General features: G+C 67.0%; 1 protein-coding gene across 6 annotated transcripts in view; it reads left to right on the forward strand.

Moving 5' to 3' along the window:
• RIPOR1 (RHO family interacting cell polarization regulator 1) overlaps nucleotides 1-20068 on the forward strand; it is a 114973-nt gene that overhangs the window by 90839 nt on the left and 4066 nt on the right. For all 6 annotated transcript variants that reach the window (XM_054048591.1, XM_054048590.1, XM_054048587.1 and 3 more), the window contains exons 3-18: nucleotides 2591-2743; nucleotides 4659-4737; nucleotides 5249-5272; nucleotides 6275-6328; nucleotides 6604-6756; nucleotides 6846-6909; nucleotides 8852-8895; nucleotides 9162-9287; nucleotides 10231-10379; nucleotides 11003-11132; nucleotides 13366-14178; nucleotides 14674-14813; nucleotides 16563-16737; nucleotides 17031-17166; nucleotides 17395-17556; nucleotides 17879-18037. In XM_054048591.1, the coding sequence (XP_053904566.1) occupies nucleotides 2591-2743; nucleotides 4659-4737; nucleotides 5249-5272; nucleotides 6275-6328; nucleotides 6604-6756; nucleotides 6846-6909; nucleotides 8852-8895; nucleotides 9162-9287; nucleotides 10231-10379; nucleotides 11003-11132; nucleotides 13366-14178; nucleotides 14674-14813; nucleotides 16563-16737; nucleotides 17031-17166; nucleotides 17395-17556; nucleotides 17879-18037 (2561 nt within the window). The remainder of the gene's footprint in view (nucleotides 1-2590; nucleotides 2744-4658; nucleotides 4738-5248; nucleotides 5273-6274; nucleotides 6329-6603; nucleotides 6757-6845; nucleotides 6910-8851; nucleotides 8896-9161; nucleotides 9288-10230; nucleotides 10380-11002; nucleotides 11133-13365; nucleotides 14179-14673; nucleotides 14814-16562; nucleotides 16738-17030; nucleotides 17167-17394; nucleotides 17557-17878; nucleotides 18038-20068) is intronic.

Raw genomic sequence — 20068 nt, forward strand, 5'->3', positions numbered from 1 at the left:
CCCACCCCAGAGCCTGCACTCCCAGCCAGAGCCCTCACCCCCTCCTACACCTCAACCCTTTGCCCCAGCCCTGAGCCCTACATTCCCGACCCCACCCCAGAGCCTGCACCCCCAGCCGCAGCCCTCACCCCCTCCCACATCTCAACCCTTTGCCCCAGCCTGAGCCCCCTCTCACACTCCGAACCCCTCGGCCCCATCCCTGCCACACATCACCTCCATATTGGTGCACATAACAAAATTCATTCCACGCATGGATGTAAAAAATTAGAGGGAACACTGGTTGGGGGGATTCTTTGGTCCTGCTGTCCCAGCCTTTGTTGTCTGCTGTGGGCGCTCGAGTGCCTCTGGCTCCGGCGGTCGGAAGACCAGAGATCCGTGTGTGTGTGACAGGGCGGGGGGCCATTTGGGGGCCTGCGTGGCGAGGGTCAAGGCTAGCGTCCATGGTAATGCTGAGCAGGCCCTGGGTTCCGTGTCCTGCGGGCAGAGTGGTGCTGGCCAGCCCTGCTGGAGTGCTCGACTCGGGCCGTGGGGCGCTCTGGGTAGCTGGGCGAGCTCTGGCTGCTGCCTTACGGAGGTGATGGCCTGGCCCAGGCAGTGGTGGCGTGCTGCCCTAAAGATGGGCTTCTAGGCTCGAGAGCTGGCCCAAGGGGAGATGAATGTGTGGGGATTTCTGGGATCCTGGGGGAGAAAGAGGACAGCTGGAAAGACCCACGGACATCATGCCTTGCTTAGAAATCCGGGATGGAGCTTCCCAAGGGGGGGCCGATGGGGTTATCAGAGAGTTTTCCGAGGGCCACGCTGGGACCCCCAGTGCCTGGAGAATGTGCCGTGCTGGGCCCATGTCCTTTCTCTCGGCATCTCAGTTACGGGTGGTTGGGAGCTGCCCCTGGGCAGGGAGTCTGGGCTGTGGTCCTTGTGACGAACTGGGACTGTTTCTACTGTGGTCTGTGAATGCTGACAGGGGAGTGTGGCTAGGATAGTCTGCATTGGGGGATGGGAGACTGACCAATGGAGAATACCTGAGCATGTAACCTGAAAACCCAGGAAGGGGTTAGAGGCCAGGTGACACCTTTGCCCGGGAAACTGAACAAAGGCTGTGGGAGGGGTCGCTGAAGGCAGGGTTTCAGGAGCTGGCTGGGAGGCAGACGGGGCTCTGGCTGGGAGGCAGACGGGGCTCTGACCTCGCAAGGGGGCTGGGGCGCCCTGGGACCCCAAGATGGACCTAACTGAGGGGGGTCCTGTTGTCTGTGCCTGCAAGACCTGTCTTGGACTGTATTCCTGTCGTCTAAATAAACCTTCTGCTTTACTGGCTGGCTGAGAGTCATGGTGAATCACAGGAAGCTGGAGGTGCAGGGCCCTGACTCCCCCACACTCCGTGACAGTCCTTGCCATTGGGTGCTGGTTAATGGCTTGCCCGGGTGTGCAGAAGTCACGTTTTCTGTCTCTGTGGAGGCGCTGAGTGATTGTGAGAGTCCTGCATCCGCTGTTCTGTGGCCTGGGGTTGAGTTCTCAATGCATTGCTTGAACGGGGCCGTGGCAAACTCTGCAGGGAGGAAGCTGGCTTCGGAGCGCGTGAGCTGTGACCAGCCCCACTTCTTGTCCCAGTTAGTGCCCAGCAAACGGGCAGAGCACCAGGTCTCCTTCACGCCCAGCACTCCCATGGTCAGTAGAGGAGCCCTGAAATCGGAGCAGGCTCTATCTAGCCACCGTGGGTGCCACTTCCAGAACCAGGGGTTCAGAGGCGCGGCTGGAGGTGGTGCTGGCATCCGCCTCAGCCCCAGGTGCAGCCACAGAGTTGGCTTTGATGGTTGGGGTGCTGGTTGCTGGAGAACCTGCCCCCTCTCCCGGTTCTTCCTTGGCAGTCGAGAGTCCGGGCCATGGGTTCCCCCTCCCTGGTCACTCAGAGCCTAGGTGCGTTGCCCATCAGGTCGCACTGCAAGGCTCCTGTCTCCAGCGCTGAGAGGTTTGATTTGGGGTGGGGGGGGAGAGGGTTCTTCATGACTTATTAACATGCCTAGAGTGGCGCGTTTCCATGGCCGGGACCTGTGTCGGAGGCCGGATCGACCCGGGGTTACTGGCAGGCTCACTGCTGCAGACATGGCGGTGATTGGACATGGGCATGGTGGCTTTGGCTGCGGTTCTGGCCCTGTCCTGGGTGCACAGAGAATTGTGGTCCGGCCCAGGCTGGGACTGGGCTCTGGGACTACGGGGGCGGGAATCTGGGCCCCCTTGACCTTCCTACACCAGCCCTGCATGGCCCTGGCCCTGCTCAGCCCTGGCTACAGTGGGCGAGCGTTCAAGGAGATGGGACGCCCACACTGCTGGCATTGCTACCGCCTGGCTTTGAGCAGGGCTAGCCACCGGCAGCTCTCCGCATCCTGGCACTGGCCCCAGGTGGCAGGTTCCCACTGAGGCATGGCAGGTGGGAAAGGGAGAGGGCTGCCGTTGCTCCTGGCGCTTCCCCCTCTGTGATTCCTGCAGAGTGTGGCCTTGTCCCCAGGCGCTCGGCTCCTGGCACCGGGCAGCAGGGACCAGGTGGCCGCGCCAGCAGGAAGCTCACCCCCGGCCTCTTTGTGCTTCCTCCCCTCAGGAACCTGCCTCCCTTCAGCACCCCAACGGTGTCCAGGAAGACTGGCTCCCGGGTCAGGAGGATGTTCTCCATGTCCCACAAGTCCCCCCCACCCAAGGTGCCACAGCCTGACCGGCTGGACGAGGTGTACGAAGCACTCAAGAAGGGGCTGATGTAAGTGACCTGCCCCGCGGCGCCCAGCCTGGCTGCACGGGAAGGGGAGCAGCCAGCCAGGCAGCTGGATGGCCCCGAGCAGGGGGTGCGTGGGAACAGAGCAAGGGGCGCCCGGTTCTGCACGGAGACACAGGGCTCCCTGGGAGGGCCCCGGACGAGCCGGTTCCTCTGCACGGGGACTGGGCGGCTGTGCCGTTGGGCTGCAGATGAGACCGATTCTCTGTGGCTGGGCTAGGCGGTGGCCCCGGGAGAGCTGAGCTGTGCCCAAGTGGCTATTCCAGAGAAGCTGCGCTCCAGGGCAGTCCGAGCCCCGGCACCAGCCCAGCCCTGTGTCAATCCCCCCCTCAGACGGCTGCCGGGAGCTTGGCGGTGTCTGCGGGCCGGGGGGGGGGGGGGGGGCGCCCACGGCTGTGGTTTGTGACCAGCCCTTATTGTAAAGCAGTGTGATTCCTGTCACTGGCTCGCTCGGAGGCTCTCTGCTGAGGGACTGTCTGTGAGAGCTGCGGGGGGGGGGGGGGGCGGGCAGTAGGGGACAGTGAGCTGGGGGGGTGCTGGGCGTGCCCAGAGGGGGCGGGGGCTGGGCAAAGTAGGTGGATGTGAGTTGGGGCAGGGAAACTGGCGCCCTGGTAAACTTGTATTTTGGTACCCCTGGCCCCTGCAGGAGCCCCCGAACACCTCCCCACCTCCCTCCCAACACTGCCAGGCTCCACTGCCTCTCCACAGTGCTGGGGGGATGGGAGCCAAGTGTGGCCCATGGGTGGGGTTGAGCTGGAGGGGGACGGGTGCCAGGGGTGGGGTTGAGCTGGGGGGGGTGGAGTGTGGGCGCCAGGTGTGGGGGAGAGCTGGGGGGTGCGGGTGCCGGGGGTGGGGGAGAGCTGGGGGGGTGGGCGCCAGGTGTGGGGTTTAGCTAGGGAGGTAGGTGCTGTGAGTGGGGTTGAGCTGGGGGGGCGGGTGCCGGGTGTGGGGTTGAACTGGGGAGGTGTGGGGCAGGTGTGAGGTTGAGGTGGGTGCTGGGTGTGGGTGCCAGGTGTGGGGAAGAGCTGAGGGGGTGGGCGCCGGGTGTGGGGTTGAACTGGGGAGGTGTGGGGCGGGTGTCAGGTTGAGGTGGGTGCCGGGTGTGGGGGGGAGCTGGGGGGTGGGCGCCAGGTGTGGGGTTTAGCTAGGGAGGTGTGGGGCGGGTGTGAGGTTGAGGTGGGTGCTGGGTGTGGGTGCCAGGTGTGGGGAAGAGCTGAGGGGGTGGGCGCCGGGTGTGGGGTTGAACTGGGGAGGTGTGGGGCGGGTGTCAGGTTGAGGTGGGTGCCGGGTGTGGGGGGGAGCTGAGGGGGTGGGCGCCAGGTGTGGGGTTTAGCTAGGGAGGTAGGTGCTGTGAGTGGGGTTGAGCTGGGGGGGCGGGTGCCGGGTGTGGGGTTGAACTGGGGAGGTGTGGGGCAGGTGTGAGGTTGAGGTGGGTGCTGGGTGTGGGTGCCAGGTGTGGGGAAGAGCTGAGGGGGTGGGCGCCGGGTGTGGGGTTGAGCTAGGGAGGTGTGGGGCGGGTGTGAGGTTGAGGTGAGTGTGGGGTGTTGGGGAGAGCTGAGGGGGCGGGTGCCGGGTGTGGGGTTGAACTGGGGAGGTGGAGTGTGGGTGCCGGGTGTGGGGGAGAGCTGGGGGGGTGGGCGCCGGGTGTGGGGTTGAACTGGGGAGGTGTGGGGTGGGTGTCAGGTTGAGGTGGGTGCTGGGTGTGGGGGAGAGCTGGGGGGGCGCCGGTGTGGGGTTGATCTAGGGTGGGTGTGAGGTTGAGCTGGAGGGGGGCGGGTGCCGGGGGGGGTTGAGCTGGAGGGGGGCGGGTGCCGGGCGCAGCCACTGATGGGGGCTGGGCTCCGCTGGCTGTCTCTATGCCCAGCCTGGGGGTTAACGTGGGGGGTGCTCTTGCCCGCAGAGCCTACCTGGAGGTGCACCAGCTGGAACTGGAGAAGCTCAGCACCCAGATCCGCGAGTCCAAGAGGAATTCCCGCCTGGTGAGTGCGGGTCGCACTCGGCTCTGCGGGCACTGCTCTGCCCCAGCTCCTCCCCCTGCGCTCTGCCTGGGTCCCTGGGCAGGGTGTCTCCACAAGGGAGCTGGAGGGGGATTGGACCAAGGGCGAGACAGGAGCGGCGAGTCTGGGCAGGGTTACAGTGCTGGCTGGATACCCAGGGCAGCCCCTGGTGCCTCTCCTGCAGTCCAGGGTGCCTGTGCATGGATGTGAGCTGCAGAGCCCTGCGGCAGCCCAGCGGTGCACCGTGACAGCCCCTCCCTGTGGTCTGTGCGGCAGTGGGAACCCAGCTGAGGTTCTGGCGCTCAGGCAGTGAGCTCCTTAGCACGGGGCCCCCCACCCCGGGGCTTCCCATGCTGCATGTTACGTGCGCGCTGCTGGGGTGTTGCATGTTTGTGCTGACATGCTGCCAGGTGCCAGCGTGTCCGATGGCAGTGCCATGTGTGATCCCAGTGATTTCTGAGCTCTCACCCCTCTTCTGTCCTCCTTTCTCTAGGGCTTTCTCTACGATCTCGACAAGGTAAGGGCGGTGCTGAAGAGAGCCGCTGGGGGAATAGTGGGGCAGGTCCCTTGCTGAGCTCCTGACGCTGCTCTCTGGGCTGACTACCTCCCCTCCGAACTGGGCACTCACCCATTCACCCTCCTGACTGGCCTCGTCAGCTCCCCTCCCCACGCAGGCCTCCCAGCCGGACAGTTCCTGAGGTGCAGGGGAACGTGGGGCAGGCTCTGCTAACGGGGCACCTCCCGCCTTGTATCCTGCCCCGTTGCACAAGAGCCGCGTTGGGAAAGCCAGACACCAGCATCCAACGTGCGACTCACTGTGCTCTGCCCTGGACCAACCCGCTGGGGTGGGGGCTTTGGGGGAGCACACGGACAGAACCTCTGGGCTAACGGGCTTCAGATAGCCGGTGTGGTGGCCGAGGGGGGCCGGCACGGGTGGGGTTCTGCTTGGGTTTGTGCCCTGGTCACTCAGGGCCTGTCTGTCCCACGTCTCTTAGAAGCCTCCATGGGTGGCTGGAGAGCTAGCTGGGTCGCGGCCCCACCAGCGCCCCGAGTTGCTCGGAAGGCTGCGGAGCCACATGGTTTTGTAGGGAGTTAGTGGCTGGCTCGCAGCCAAGGCCTGAAGCACGTGTGGGAGAAAGGCGCTCTCGATTACCGCCTGGGGCCGAGCGCTGGGCCTCCATGGGGATCCCAGCCCTAGCGGGGAGGCAGCTCAGCTTTCCCGTCCTGCCCTACCCCGTGCCCCTGGACGCAGCAGCGGGGAAGCCCGTGCTGGGCCTGTGTGGCCCGGAGCCGCCCCTTGCGGCCTGGCCCCATGATGGGCCTGTGCGGCCTGGCCCCGTGCTGGGCCTGTGTGGCCTGGAGCCGCCCCTTGCGGCCTGGCCCCTTGCTGGGCCTGTGTGGCCTGGAGCCGCCCCTTGCGGCCTGGCTCCTTGCTGGGCCTGTGTGGCCTGGAGCCGCCCCTTGCGGCATGGCCCCGTGCTGACTGCATCTGACCCGCTCTCCTCCTGCTCGGTTCCAGCAAGTCAAGTCGATCGAGCGGTTCCTGCGCAGGCTGGAGTTCCATGCCAGCAAGGTAAGGGCAACCTGCCGGGGGGGTGGGGGGTGCCCCTCACGGCTCTTATAGGCATATGGGGGGCATGTTTCTCCCTCTACATACTTCAGTGCTTCTCAAAGCTGCCCCGGGCTCCCCTCCCCCCACTGCTGCCCCGGGCTCCCCTCCCACTACTGCTGCCCCAGTTTCCCCCACACTGCATCTGGAGGCGCGGAGGTGGAAAGGAGGGGAGTGCGGAAGGGCCCCCCGAGCGCTGTGCCCAGCCCCTCACCATGGCGTTGCGGCTCTCATTGCAGATCGACGAGCTCTACGAGTCGTACTGCATCCAGCGGCGGCTCCGCGATGGGGCCCACAACATGGTCAAGGCCTACACCGCCGGCTCCCCGGGCAGCCGCGAGGCACGGGACAGCCTGGCCGAGGCCAGCAAGGGCTACAAAGAGTACACCGAGGTAGGGGGGCCGGGCGGGGCGCGGGGGAGCCGAGTAGGGAGGGGCTGGAGCCTGTGGCTAACGGGTGCTCTCGTCCCTCCTGTCCCCAGAACATGTGTCTGCTGGAGAGCGAGCTGGAAAGCCAGCTGGGGGAGTTCCACGTCAAGATGAAAGGTACCTGCCCCCTCCAGTGCCCCCTGCTCCCCCTTCCCACTCCCCTCTCCCGCTCCCCCCCACACTCTTCTCCCCTTCCCGCTCCCCCTCCCACATCCCCTTCCCGCTCCCCCCACACCCTGCTCCCTCTTCCTGCTCCCCCCCACTCCGCCTCCCACACCCTGCTCCCCTTCCTGCTCCTGCTCCCCCTCCCAGACCTCCTTCCCATTCCCCCCACACCCTGCTCCCCCTTCCCGTTTCCCCCCACACACCCTGCTCACCCACACACACCCCTCCCTGCTCCCCGTGCCCTGCTCCCCCTCCCACACTAAAATCATGAGTGTTGTGGAGAAAGTAAATAAGTTGAAAAGTGAATAAGGAAAAGTTATTTATTTGTTTCCATAATATAAGAACTAGGGGGCACCAAATGAAATTAATAGGCAGCAGGTTTAAAACAAATAAAAGGAAGTTCTTCTTCACACAGCGCACAGTCAACCTGTGGAACTCCTTGCCTGAGGAGGTTGTGAAGGCTAGGACTATAACGGGGTTTAAAAGAGAACTAGATAAATTCATGAAGGTTAAGTCCATTAATGGCTATTAGCCAGCATGGGTAAGGAATGGTGTCCCTAGCCTCTGTTTGTCAGAGGGTGGAGATGGATGGCAGGAGAGAGATCACTTGATCATTACCTGTTAGCTTCACTCCCTCTGGGGCACCTGGCATTGGCCACTGTCGGTAGACAGGATACTGGGCTGGATGGACCTTTGGTCTGACCCAGTGTGGCCATTCTTATGTTCACCCTGCTCCCCCCTTCCCGCTCCCCCTCTCCCACCCCGCTCCCCACTTCCCACTCCCCCTTCCAGCTGCCTCCCACACCCTGCTCCCCCAAACCCTCACCCCCCCAACCCGCACCCCCAACACTGCTCCCCCCCCACACCCTGCTTCCCCCTTTCTGCTCCTGTTCCTCCTCTCCCACCCCGCTCCCCCCTCCCACACCCTGCTCCCCCAACACTGCTCCCCCCTTCCCAATCCGCTTCCCACTCCCCCTTCCAGCTCCCTCCCACACCCTGCTCCCCCAAACCCACACCCCCCAACCCACACCCCCAACACCGCTCCCCCCCACACCCTGCTTCCCCTTTCTGCTCCCGTTCCCCCTCTCCCACCCCGCTCCCCCCTCCCACACCCTGCTCCCCCCAACCCCACTCCCCCCCCACCCTGCTCCCCCAACACTGCTCCCCCTTCCCACTCCCCGTGCCCTGCTCCCCCTTCCCTCTCCTTCCCACACCCTGCTCCCCCTTTCCGCTCCCCCCACCCTGCTCCCCCTCCTAAACTCCCTTCCCGCTCCCCGTGCCCTGCTCCCCCCCGCTTCCTGTTCCTGCTCCCCCCAATGCCGCTCCCCCTCACACCCTGCTCCCCCTTACCGCTCCCCCCTCACACCCCGGTCCCCCAACCCCGCTCCCCCTTCCCATGCCCACACCTTGATCCCCCCAGTGCCGCTACCCGTCCCACACCCCCTCCCACAACCGCACTCCCCTCTACCCCCACCTTGCTCCGCCTTCCAGACCCTGCTCCCCCTTCCCGCTTCCCCCACCCTGCTCCCGCCAATGCTGCTCCTCCCTCCCCCAACACAGCTCCCCCTCTCACACCCGCTCCCCCCACCCTGCCCTCCCCATACCCCGCTCCTTCCTATGCCCCACTCCCCTTAGCCCCCTGCTCCCTCCCCACTCCTCCCTCACACCCCGCTCCCTTTGCCCCGTTCCTGCCCAGGCCTGCCCTGCACATGGGACTCCGCACCAAGCCCAGGGCAGGGGGTGAACCCTGGGCCCTTGATCCCCCTCTAGCTGCGCAGCTTAGCAGAGGGGCTTCTCTTCGGGGCAGGGTGGGGCCTTGCTCCCTTGCCAGCCGCGGGGGCCAGGGCCAGGGGAGTCGGCTGGTTCTAAGCTTCCCCTCCCGCTTCTCTTGCAGGACTGGCCGGGTTTGCCAGGCTCTGTGCTGGGGACCAGTATGAGGTATGTGGGGAAAGCAGCTGCAGGAGTCAGCGAGCCGGGGGGTGGGATGGGATCGCTGGCAGAACCAGCCACTGAAATTCTCCTGGGGGGCAGAGGGGAACCCCAGGCAGCTCCCCTCTCCCTAGAGGACAGAGCGAACAGGCCGCCGAGCCCCGCCCTGCTGCAGGGAGACGCGTGGGGATTGGGGTTTGGCTCGGAGTGGCTGGCGTGGCTGTGTCCTGGCTGAGCCCCGCCTGGCACCGACCCCGCACTCTTCTCGCCCTCAGATCTTCATGAAGTACGGGCGCCAGCGCTGGAAGCTGAAGGGGCGCATCGAGGGGAACGGGAAGCAGGTGTGGGACAGCGAGGAGATGGTCTTCCTGCCCCTCATCACCGAGTTCCTCTCCATCAAGGTACAGGGGATCCTGGCCGCCCCCGCGGCGTGGCCAGGCCTGGGGCTCTGTGCCGACCCTCCCTGAGCACAGCAGGGCCAGGAGCTGGGCGGGCAGCAGCCCCATCCTGATCCGCTCCACAGGCAGGAAGAACTCAAGTAACCGACCCCGTGCCCAGGCATGACCTGCCGCCGCAGCCCCAGCTCCGTCCCTCGCCGGGCTCCGAGCCAGCTGTTGCCAGGCCGTTGGCTCTGGCTGGTGCAGCTTGTGGGGGAAGGTCGCTACTGCTCACTTCCTTTCCCAGGGCAGCGATGGGTTAACCTCGGGGGATGGCTGAGCAGCCGAGCGCACCGTCCCCCAAACCGGGCAACCCCCCGCCCTGTGCCGGGGCCCGTCTGTGATCGCTGGGCCAGGGCCTGCGGCTCTGCATGGGGCCATCGGGGCATGGGCAGAACAGCTGCCAGCAGCATCCAATGCTCCCGGCCTGGGATCCTGCCATGCAGCGCCTGGCCTGTGGCAGAGCTGGCGAGCTGCTGGCTCGTGACACTGGCCCCGCCACGGGCAGTGCACGGGGCTCTGCCGGAGCCGGAGGTGGCAGGTTCAAGTCCCCTGACACGCTGTGCTGTGTGGAGGCATGCGGCCGCTCATGCTGAGAGACCCAGCAGAGCGGTTTGGGGCCCCATTGCACACCAGGGTGCTCTGCTCTCACTCGGCCCCGCCCCAGAGAGAGTGTGGGTCAGACCTCTCCCCAGGCCAGCACAGGCGGCCTAGATCCCAGGGGTCAGGGATGGGACAAAGAGCAGAGTCCGGAACTTCCAGCGACTGACCGTAAACATCGGGTGAAACCCAGGAGGTCCAGGCTCTGCAGTGCCCATGCTGGGCGCCCTGCAGCCCCAGCTCACAGGCGGCTGCCCATGCCCCCTCTCACGGGCGCTGGCCTCAGCTCCCCCCTCTCCCCTGCCAGGTGACGGAGCTCAAGAGCCTGGCCAACCACGTGGTGGTGGGCAACGTCTCGTGCGAAACCAAGGACCTGTTTGCGGCGCTGCCGCAGGTGGTAGCTGTCGACATCAACGACCTGGGCACCATCAAGCTCAGCCTGGAGGTGAACTGGAAGTGAGTGGCCTAGGGGAGCGCGGCCGGGAGGGCTAGCTGGGCTAGTGCGGCCCTGTCTGCCCTGGGGCTTGTCGGCCCTGCTGGGGGAAGCCTGCCCAGCCCGGCGCTGGGTGCCGGTGGCTGTCTCCGAAGGATGCTGGGGCCTGGTCTGTGATCTCGCTCTCCCGATGGCACTGCCCAGTGGTGGGGTCCTGGATCCAGATTGGGCAGGCAGGCCCCCACCTGGGCAGTTGGCTCATGGCCCCTCTGGCAGGTCGTGGTTCCATCGGCAACCCCGGGGGCTCATGGCAGCTGCATCCCTCCTGTGCTCTCCAGCATTGTGGCTAACGCTTCAGGGTGTGGGCAGCCTGCCCAGCCTCCCTCCCTCTGTGCCCTCTCCTGGGCTTCCCGCTCGCTCCCCTTCCCTGCTTGCTGTTGCTTTCCGCAGCTTGGTGCCCGCGCCAGGGTCAGAGCTCAGCGCTGCTACCAGCCCTGCCTCTCCCTCGTGCTGCCCCATGGCACAGGGCACCAGCCCTGCGCGTGGCAGGAGGCTTGGGAGCCCAGCTCCAGGCCTGAGCCCAGCGGCCTCCCACCTGCAGTGCTAGAGCCCCCCGCTCCTCTCACCTCTGTGCTCTCGCCCCCAGCCCCTTCGACAAGGACGATCAGCCCTCAGCTGCCAGCACGGTCAACAAAGCATCCACTGTCAACAAGCGATTCTCCACCTACAACCAGAGCCCGCCTGATACGCCCTCCCTGCGGGAGCAGGCTTTCTATGTGAGTGCGCCTGGCCCCGGGACGGGGCGTGCCCTGCGCGGGAGCTGGGGACCGAGAGCACTCTGGGAGGGGCCCCTGCCTTCTCTGAGCCGCCAGCAGGGTCCCGCTGGGCCTGTGTGCTCCCAGCGCCATGGTGTGTCCGTGTGGGAGCGCAGGGCTCCCCTGTGCTCTGCGTGGGTCGCCTGTGGCCCACGCCCGGGGCAGCTCCAAGGGGACATGGCCCTCTGGGCTGCTGCTTCATTGATTTGCAGATGTCCTGCTAGGGCCCCTCCCCCCCCCCCGTGCCAGAGCCGCTGCGCCCTGAGGATGGCAGATGGAGTAGCCAGGCCGCCCCAGCCGCCGGCTGAATGCCCCCGAGATCCCTCCCCCCTGCTGACAGCTCCCTCTTCTCTCTGCCCAAAAGCCCGGAGTGGGCGGCCTCTGAGAAACCCGGGGGGGCCTTGCTGGACATCGTCCGTGAGACGCTGCTTGAGAAGCTGTCTCGGAGCTGCTCCTGCAGCGAGGGCTCCTCGGTCCAGCTCGGGAGATGCCCGCAGCGGGGCCGTGTAAGTTCGCTGGCTGGGGCCAGCCTGTAGCTTAGCCTGGGTGGGCTAGTCACCCCAGATAGCACGACCTGCTCACTAGCCCATCCATAGGGCCTGGCTCTGGGAACCTGTCGGACAGGGATTCCCAGCCCCCGAACTGCTGTCTCTGAGCTGGCAGCCGCCCGTAGGCTCCAGGCTGGGCAGGGATCCGAGTGTGAGGGGAAGCCCCGTTCCCCAGAGGCCTGTTTAGGCCCATGCCAGCCTCTCCCTGCATGGACAAGCCTTTACTCTGAGGCTGCCCCGGCTGCCCCATGCCAAAGGAGGTGCTGTAGCTGCTTGCCATAGATATAGACCCTGCCCCCTTGCCCTTTCCAGCCCAGTCCGTGCCCACAGTGAGACGCGCCTCCAGCTCCACTTTTCCTTGCCCCATCTCGTACTGTTCATGCCAGCCCTGCCAACGGGACCCGTTGCTCACACCTGGGGTGGCTCTGGGGCTGCCCGCTGTGGGGTTAGGGGCTGGAGGAAGGGCACAGAGCAGGGGCTGGCAGCCAGGACTCCTGGGTTCTATCTCCGGCTCTGAGTGGGGTGGAGCAGTTACAGTAGGGAATACCCTGGAGGTGGACCCAGCCCTGCTTTGATGGGACATCCCCTTCCCAACACCCCCCTCGCCCTCTGAAGCTGGGCCCTGTGCCGGGGGAATGTGGGCACTCACACGGCATGGGGAGGTGCGCGGAGTATGTGTGTGTCTGCACAAGGCTTTCGTGTCCCGTTGTGGCTGTGGGGCAGCTCCGGGGGGTGGGGGAGTGGGGCTGGTGCAGGCTGGGCACCAGAGTACGCACTGTGTTGACGAGCCCGGCTCACAGCGTGGTGCTGAAATGCCTGGGGCTGTGTTGGCCAGCCCCTTCCTCCCAGGCAGTCTGTCAGGGCCCCGAGGCTGGAGCAATGGCCCGCGGATGGGACCCTGCCAGTGGGATGCTCCCCGCACCGGGGAGGGTTTGGTTTGGTCCCAAGCCTGAAGGGGGCTGAGCTCTTGGCTCCCGCAGCCCTGCCCAGTGGGGAGCTGGCTGGGATGCTGGGGGTGACATGGAGTTAGGCTGGGCTGGTATCCTCACAGTGACTGCCCTGCCCCCAGGGAGCTGGCAGACCCTGGGACTCAGCAGGTTGGGGGCGGACGGGGGGATAGGGGAGCTGCTGAGGGGGAAGTGGGAGGCTGCTGGGACCCAAGTGAGCCAGTGTGAAACCCTGGCAGCGGTGGAGGGCGGGGGGCTGGAGAAAGCTGTGAGGGGAGGGAGTGGCCAGGGCTGGGTGGGGAGTTGGCAGGGTGGGTGGGTGTGGCTGCTGGCTGTGAGGGGAAGGCGTGGCCAGGGGGTGGGTGGGGGTGGCTGCTAGCTGTGAGGGGAGGGTGTGGCCAGGGGCTGAGTGGGTGGGGCTGCTGGCTGTGAGGGGAGGGTGTGGCCAGGGCTGGGTGGGGAGTTGGCAGGGTGGGTGGGGCTGCTGGCTGTGAGGGGAGGGTGGGGCCAGGGCTGGGTGAGGAATTGGCAGGGTGGGTGGGTGTGGCTGCTGGCTGTGAGGGGAGGGTGGGGCCAGGTCTTGGTGGGGGCATTGGCAGGGTGGGTGGGAGTGGCTGGCGGCTGCGGGGGTGATCGCTGGCAGCGGGGCGCAGCGTGGCCGGCGGCGAGGGGCCGTGCTGACGTGCCATCTCTCTCTAGAACATGCTGCGGCGGCAGGAGGAGCTGGAGAACGGCACAGCCTGGTCCATCTCCTCGGAGTCGTCGGATGATTCCTCCAGCCCCCAGCTGTCGGGCAGCGCCCGCCACGTCTCCCACAAGCCCATCGTACAGCCCGAGGTGCAGGCCTCCGCCCCTGCCATAGAGATCGCCTTCTCCCAGCAAGAGGAGGCGGGCGCTGCAGCCGAGCCCCCCAGCCGGCAGGAGGAGCCAGGGGGCGCGAGGAAGGAGGTGGTGGTCAATGGGCACGTGCCCTACTCCCGGACTCTGAGCCACATCAGCGAGAGCAGCCTGGACGCGGCAGTGGATTGCAGGGAGGGCCCCAGCGCCCATGGTGGGGAGCCTTCGCCAGACCCCCAGGACCCCAGCACCGGGGAGCTGCCTCCCCTGGAAACGGACGCCCTCCCCGAGGCCTCGAACTCGCCGGTGCCCTGGGCAGGGCCCGACAAGGGCCCGGAGGCTGAGCTCTGTGGGGCCATGTCTCAGGCCGAGGCCTGTGAGCCTGTGGTGGGGCGGTCTGAGGCCGCTGTGTGCCAAGCTCTGGGGCCGCAGGGGCATGAGGTCTCCCTGGGCCGGCCAGTGGTGCTGCAGCCAGTCTCAGAGGAGAAGGGGAGGCCGGCCCCTGCCTCGCTCCCGCCCCCCAGCCCAGCAGAGGTGCCAAGGCCCAAGCCTGTGGACTGCGGCCTGGAGGAGGCCATCGGCTCGCTGTGCTCGGCCCTGGACGACTACCGGGGGCAGTTTCCCGAGCTGCAGCCGCTGGAGCGGGAGCTGAAACGTCTAGAGGAGATCCTCATGGTAAGGGGGCAGCGGTGGGGCCTCGAGGATGGTGCCAGCCCTACGGCAGCCATGCGGGTAGGTGCCCAGCTCCTCCCCTTCCCACGTAGGGCAGCGAATGTCCTTGGGCTGGGGATGCTGGTTCATGGGCTCTGTTGTCATGGTCCCCCTGCCCTGTGCCCCTTGTGCCGGTCAGATGGGGGGTGGAAGGGATTACATCGTGGAGAGCGGGGTTTGGGGAGCAGGGCCCAGCAACCGTGGCCGGGTCCCAGGGCAGCTGGGGCAGACTCTGGGGTGACGGGCAGCTGATGCGGCTTGGTAGGGACTGTGGCGTCTAGAACCAGCTGTCCCTGCTGCAGTGTGCCCACAGCCTGTCTTCCCGCCGTGTGTGGTGGAGTAGCCCAGGCCCGAGGGCCACGGGATGGGTCCCAGCTGGTAGAAATGCCGGGCAGCAGCAGCTGGCCAGTGGCCCGGGGACACAGCCTGCCCAGCCCCCACTCCTTACTGTCCCCACAGCACAAGCAGGGCATCTTCCTGAGCCGCGCCTCCAGCATCAGCCTGACGGTGGAGCACGCCCTGGAGAGCTTCAGCTTCCTCAACACCTCGGACATGGACGACTCGGAGGGCTCGGAGGAGGAGGGCAGCCGGAGCGAGCGGTGAGCCGGATGGGGCCCCCCCCCAAGGGCGCTGGCACTGGCTGCCCCAGTTGAGGAGGCCTAGGGCGGGGCAGAACATAGCTGTGGATGGGTTCTGGTCCCAGGCGCTGACCCAGGGTGCCTGGCCTGGCCACTTCCCTGCATGGGGTGACCCAGGCCCCCCCAGTAGGAGCTGGGCCACGTGCAGAGCTGGTCGTTGAGCTCAGGGAGTCAGACCGAGGGGCCAGGTTCGATCCCCGTTGCCCCCGTCCCGGAGTTTTGCTGTGGCTGCCCTCCTCTTCCATGTGCCCGGGAAGCCCAGAGCCTGCTGGCTATCGCCCACTGGTGGCCAGGCCTGGCTCTCAGCGGCAGCTCCCAGGGCACGTGGAGCAGGTCATGCCCACCTTGCCTCCTCCGGCCAGCGGGACCCCAGTACTGCGGGGGTGCGGGGAGCCTCGGCCTTGCCACCAGGAGCGCTGCCGCGCCAGTGCGGGCCCCCTAGTCCCAGCCAGCCATGCTTTGGGCAGGCTGTGCTGCAGCAGCGCCACCTAGTGGTCAGGGTCCTGGAGTGCGGTTCGTATTCACTGCCTCCTCCTCCCCCCCAGCTTTCCAGAGCTGGGGTGCAGAGGGGAGCCTGTGGCCCAGCTGCTGTCCCCTGCGAGACGTGGGGGGCTGACATCTTGAGAGAAGCAGAAATGGGTCCCAAACCCATCCAACTCCTTGTCCACTCTAAACCACAGGGATCTAGAGATCAGACTAGCAACGGCCCCTGGCCCAGGCTCTCTCCCACTCTGGGCGCTGCTGCACAACACGCTCCTTGGAGGCCTGGGGGACTGTTAGAAAAGGGTGTGAAGCCCAGGACTCCTGGGTTCGGTGCTCGCAGGGCGGCAGCGGGTGCTGGGGGTGAGGGCAGAGGCCCAGGACTCCTGGGTTCGGTGCTCGCAGGGCGGCAGCGGGTGCTGGGGGTGAGGGCAGAGGCCCAGGACTCCTGGGTTCGGTGCTCGCAGGGCGGCAGCGGGTGCTGGGGGTGAGCCCAGAGGCCCAGAACTCCTGGGTTCGGTGCTCGCAGGGCGGCAGCGGGTGCTGGGGGTGAGGGCAGAGGCCCAGGACTCCTGGGTTCTGTGCTCGCAGGGCGGCAGCGGGTGCTGGGGGTGAGGGCAGAGGCCCAGGACTCCTGGGGTCTGTTCCTGGCTGTACTTTTGACTCACTGCCTCTCTGTAATGTGGCTGGCGCTGCCCACCCCAGGGGACCAAAGGGCTCAGTCACTGGAGGCGCTGGGGGGCCTCAGGTGCCCCTGGAGCCTGGGGGCAGAACCCACTCTAGCAGGGTGAGAGCTTCCCGGGGAGCTTTCCACCCACATGGCCAGGGGCTGTCTCCAGGGGCTCCCACAATCGCTTCCCAGGTGTGACCCCAAGCACCCAGCCCCTGGAGCGCCCCACCTGCCCCTCCATGCACAGAGGGGCCTGCTGCCCCATGCCTGTGCCTGCGCGTCACTGAGCGCTGGGGCCGTTGGGGGTGGGGATGAGCGTGCGTGTTGTCTGCGGGCTCGGCAGCAGCAGGGTGCTCATAGGGTAGGTCCTACGTAAACCAGGGCTCTTTTTTTCTTCCTTTGGTGCAAGTTCACCGGCAGCAGAACTGGAAGGATTTAACCCCCAGCCCTGGGAGCTGGAGGCTGTTCCTCGGGCAGGACAGTTGGCGCCTGTGGCTGAGGTGGGGGGGGGTTCCCTTGCTTTGTGGGTGTGTGTTTACGTGTCCCCCCCGTTCCTGCAGGAGGGCTGGCGGGGCCCGTGCTGCGGGCGGGGCATTGGGAGGCTGCGAGGCGACGGCCGAGGACACCGGCACGTGCAGCGGCTCTGAGGGCAGCTCTGACCCCATGAGCACCGGCAGTGAGTTCCTGGACAGGGCTGTGGTGCTGCACCTCAGTAACTGCAACCGCCTGCTGCTGGTGAGTGCGGCATGGGAAGCCGTGTGGTGGGGGCATCTGCTGGCACGTGGGGCTGCGGCCTTGCTGGGGGCTCCTGCAGAGTGGGGGGCCGGCGGGACGCCAGGCTGGCAACCTCTGACATGCCTGGTGGGGTGGCACCAGCCAACCCAAGCACAGACTCCCCCTTGGCCAACACCGAGGGACGCTGCGGGCTGGCACGAGCCGTGACAGCTGCTGCCCCCAGCTCTGAAGGCAGATGGGCATGCTGGGAGTGTGCAGGCACCCCCAGGCGCTGACATGTCTGTGACTTGCAGAAATTGGGCACATTTGGGCCGCTGCGGTGCCGGGAGATGTACGCCCTGGACAAGCTGATGAGGGAAGCGCAGGTGCTGGAGATTGTCTGCCAGCTGACGGAGGAGAAATCGGGAGCGGCCAACACTGCAGCGGAAGGTAAAGGCCCTGGCACAGCGCCCATCCCAGGCCCACAGACAGGCACCACGGGGTACTGCCTGCCAGAGTGTGTGCTGGGGTCAGAGGGCGGGGCTCGCCACTGGGGTCTGTGCTGGGCTCCCTGACGCAGTCCCGGTGATGGCGAGCGAAGCCTGCCCCTATGCTGGCAGTGCCAGCAGCGTGCCCCGTGCTGGGTGCGGCTGGCCCTGACCGTGTCTCTGCCCACAGTGGTGCAGTTCTCCACCCGGAAGGAGGGGGTGCTGGCATTCTGGGACCGCTGCGTGGAGCAGCCCAATGTGTACACCTGCCCCGTGGAGCGGTTCCTGTGCACGCTCAGTGCCCAGTATGCAGCGCCCGTGGCTGAGCGGCAGTCGGGCCTGGCAGACTCAGGTGAGTGCAGTCTTGGGACACCCCGCACTGCCTGGATGGGCTGAGAGCTCTGGGCAATGGCTCAGCTCCAATTGGCCTTCTCTGGCTCCCCCGCCCAGGCACAGTGTGACTCTGAGAGCTGAGAAAAGAACCCAGGAGTCCTGCCTCCCAGTCTTCTGCTTTGGCTAGCCCATCCCACCCCTCCAGGAAATGCCAGTGGTGGCAAAGTACCAACCTGCTGGAGGGGGCTGTCTTGGTGCCAGCCCAGACAGCCTTGGGGCATTGTGCCAGTGAGGTGCCCAGGCTGCCCCAGGGGTACTAACCTGGTGCCCTCTCCCTGCAGTGTGCGTGAAGCTTGTGGAGGTTGTGCTGGACCGGCGGCTGCCCAAGCGCCCTGGGAGCAGCCAGGGTGAGCAGCTCACCATCTTCCAGTACTGGAGCCACTTCGAGTCGCTCCCCGTGTCTACACTGGACGCCTACGTCATGGAGCTGGCTGAGGAAGGTAAGAGCCTGCAGTCCCCTCATAGCTCCAGCGCTAGCACAGGCGGGGCACTGGTGCGCTTCCTGTGCTCGAGGGGTGGGTGGTACCAGCGCTGGCACAGGCGGGGCGCTGGTGCGGTTCCCGTGCTCGAGGGGTGGGTGGTACCGGCGCTGGCACAGGCAGGGCGCTGGTGCGGTTCCCGTGCTCGAGGGGTGGGTGGTACCGGCGCTGGCACAGGCAGGGCGCTGGTGCGGTTCCCGTGCTGGAGGGGTGGGTGGTACCTGCGCTGGCACAGGCGGGGCGCTGGTGCGGTTCCCGTGCTCGAGGGGTGGGTGGTACCGGCGCTGGCACAGGCGGGGCGCTGGTGTGGGTTCTGTGCTGGAGGGGTGGGTGGTACCAGCGCTGGCACAGGCGGGGCGCTGGTGTGGGTTCTGTGCTGGAGGGGTGGGTGGTACCAGCGCTGGCACAGGCAGGGCGCTGGTGCGGTTCCCGTGCTCGAGGGGTGGGTGGTACCAGCGCTGGCACAGGCAGGGCACTGGTGTGGGTTCTGTGCTCGAGGGGTGGGTGGTACCAGTGCTGGTACAGGCGGGGTGCTGGTGTGGTTCCCGTGCTCGAGGGGTGGGTGGTACCAGAGCTGGTACAGGCGGGGCGCTGGTGCGGTTCCCGTGCTCGAGGGGTGGGTGGTACCAGCGCTGGCACAGGCGGGGCGCTGGTGCGGTTCCCGTGCTCGAGGGGTGGGTGGTACCGGCGCTGGCACAGGCGGGGCGCTGGTGTGGGTTCTGTGCTGGAGGGGTGGGTGGTACCAGCGCTGGCACAGGCGGGGCGCTGGTGTGGTTCCCGTGCTCGAGGGGTGGGTGGTACCAGTGCTGGCACAGGCGGGGCACTGGTGCGGGATCTGTGCTGGAGGGGTGGGTGGTACCAGCGCTGGCACAGGCAGGGCACTGGTGCGGGATCTGTGCTGGAGGGGTGGGTGGTACCAGCGCTGGCACAGGCGGGGCGCTGGTGCGGTTCCCGTGCTCGAGGGGTGGGTGGTACCGGCGCTGGCACAGGCAGGGCGCTGGTGCGGTTCCCGTGCTCGAGGGGTGGGTGGTACCGGCGCTGGCACAGGCGGGGCGCTGGTGCGGTTCCCGTGCTGGAGGGGTGGGTGGTACCTGCGCTGGCACAGGCGGGGCACTGGTGCGGTTCCCGTGCTCGAGGGGTGGGTGGTACCGGCGCTGGCACAGGCGGGGCGCTGGTGCGGTTCCCGTGCTCGAGGGGTGGGTGGTACCAGCGCTGGCACAGGCAGGGCACTGGTGCGGGATCTGTGCTGGAGGGGTGGGTGGTACCAGCGCTGGCACAGGCAGGGCGCTGGTGCGGTTCCCGTGCTCGAGGGGTGGGTGGTACCAGCGCTGGCACAGGCGGGGCGCTGGTGCGGGATCTGTGCTGGAGGGTGGGTGGTACCAGCGCTGGCACAGGCGGGGCGCTGGTGCGGTTCCCGTGCTCGAGGGGTGGGTGGTACCGGCGCTGGCACAGGCAGGGCGCTGGTGCGGTTCCCGTGCTCGAGGGGTGGGTGGTACCGGCGCTGGCACAGGCAGGGCGCTGGTGCGGTTCCCGTGCTGGAGGGGTGGGTGGTACCTGCGCTGGCACAGGCGGGGCACTGGTGCGGTTCCCGTGCTCGAGGGGTGGGTGGTACCGGCGCTGGCACAGGCGGGGCGCTGGTGCGGTTCCCGTGCTCGAGGGGTGGGTGGTACCAGCGCTGGCACAGGCAGGGCGCTGGTGCGGGATCTGTGCTGGAGGGGTGGGTGGTACTAGCGCTGGCACAGGCAGGGCGCTGGTGCGGTTCCCGTGCTCGAGGGGTGGGTGGTACCAGCGCTGGCACAGGCGGGGTGCTGGTGCGGGATCTGTGCTGGAGGGTGGGTGGTACCAGCGCTGGCACAGGCGGGGAGCTGGTGCGGTTCCTGTGCTCGAGGGGTGGGTGGTACCGGCGCTGGCACAGGCAGGGCGCTGGTGCGGTTCCCGTGCTCGAGGGGTGGGTGGTACCAGCGCTGGCACAGGCGGGGTGCTGGTGCGGGA

Source organism: Malaclemys terrapin, chromosome 14 (assembly GCF_027887155.1).
Source record: "Malaclemys terrapin pileata isolate rMalTer1 chromosome 14, rMalTer1.hap1, whole genome shotgun sequence".
In the NCBI taxonomy this organism is placed as follows: Eukaryota; Metazoa; Chordata; order Testudines; family Emydidae; genus Malaclemys; species Malaclemys terrapin.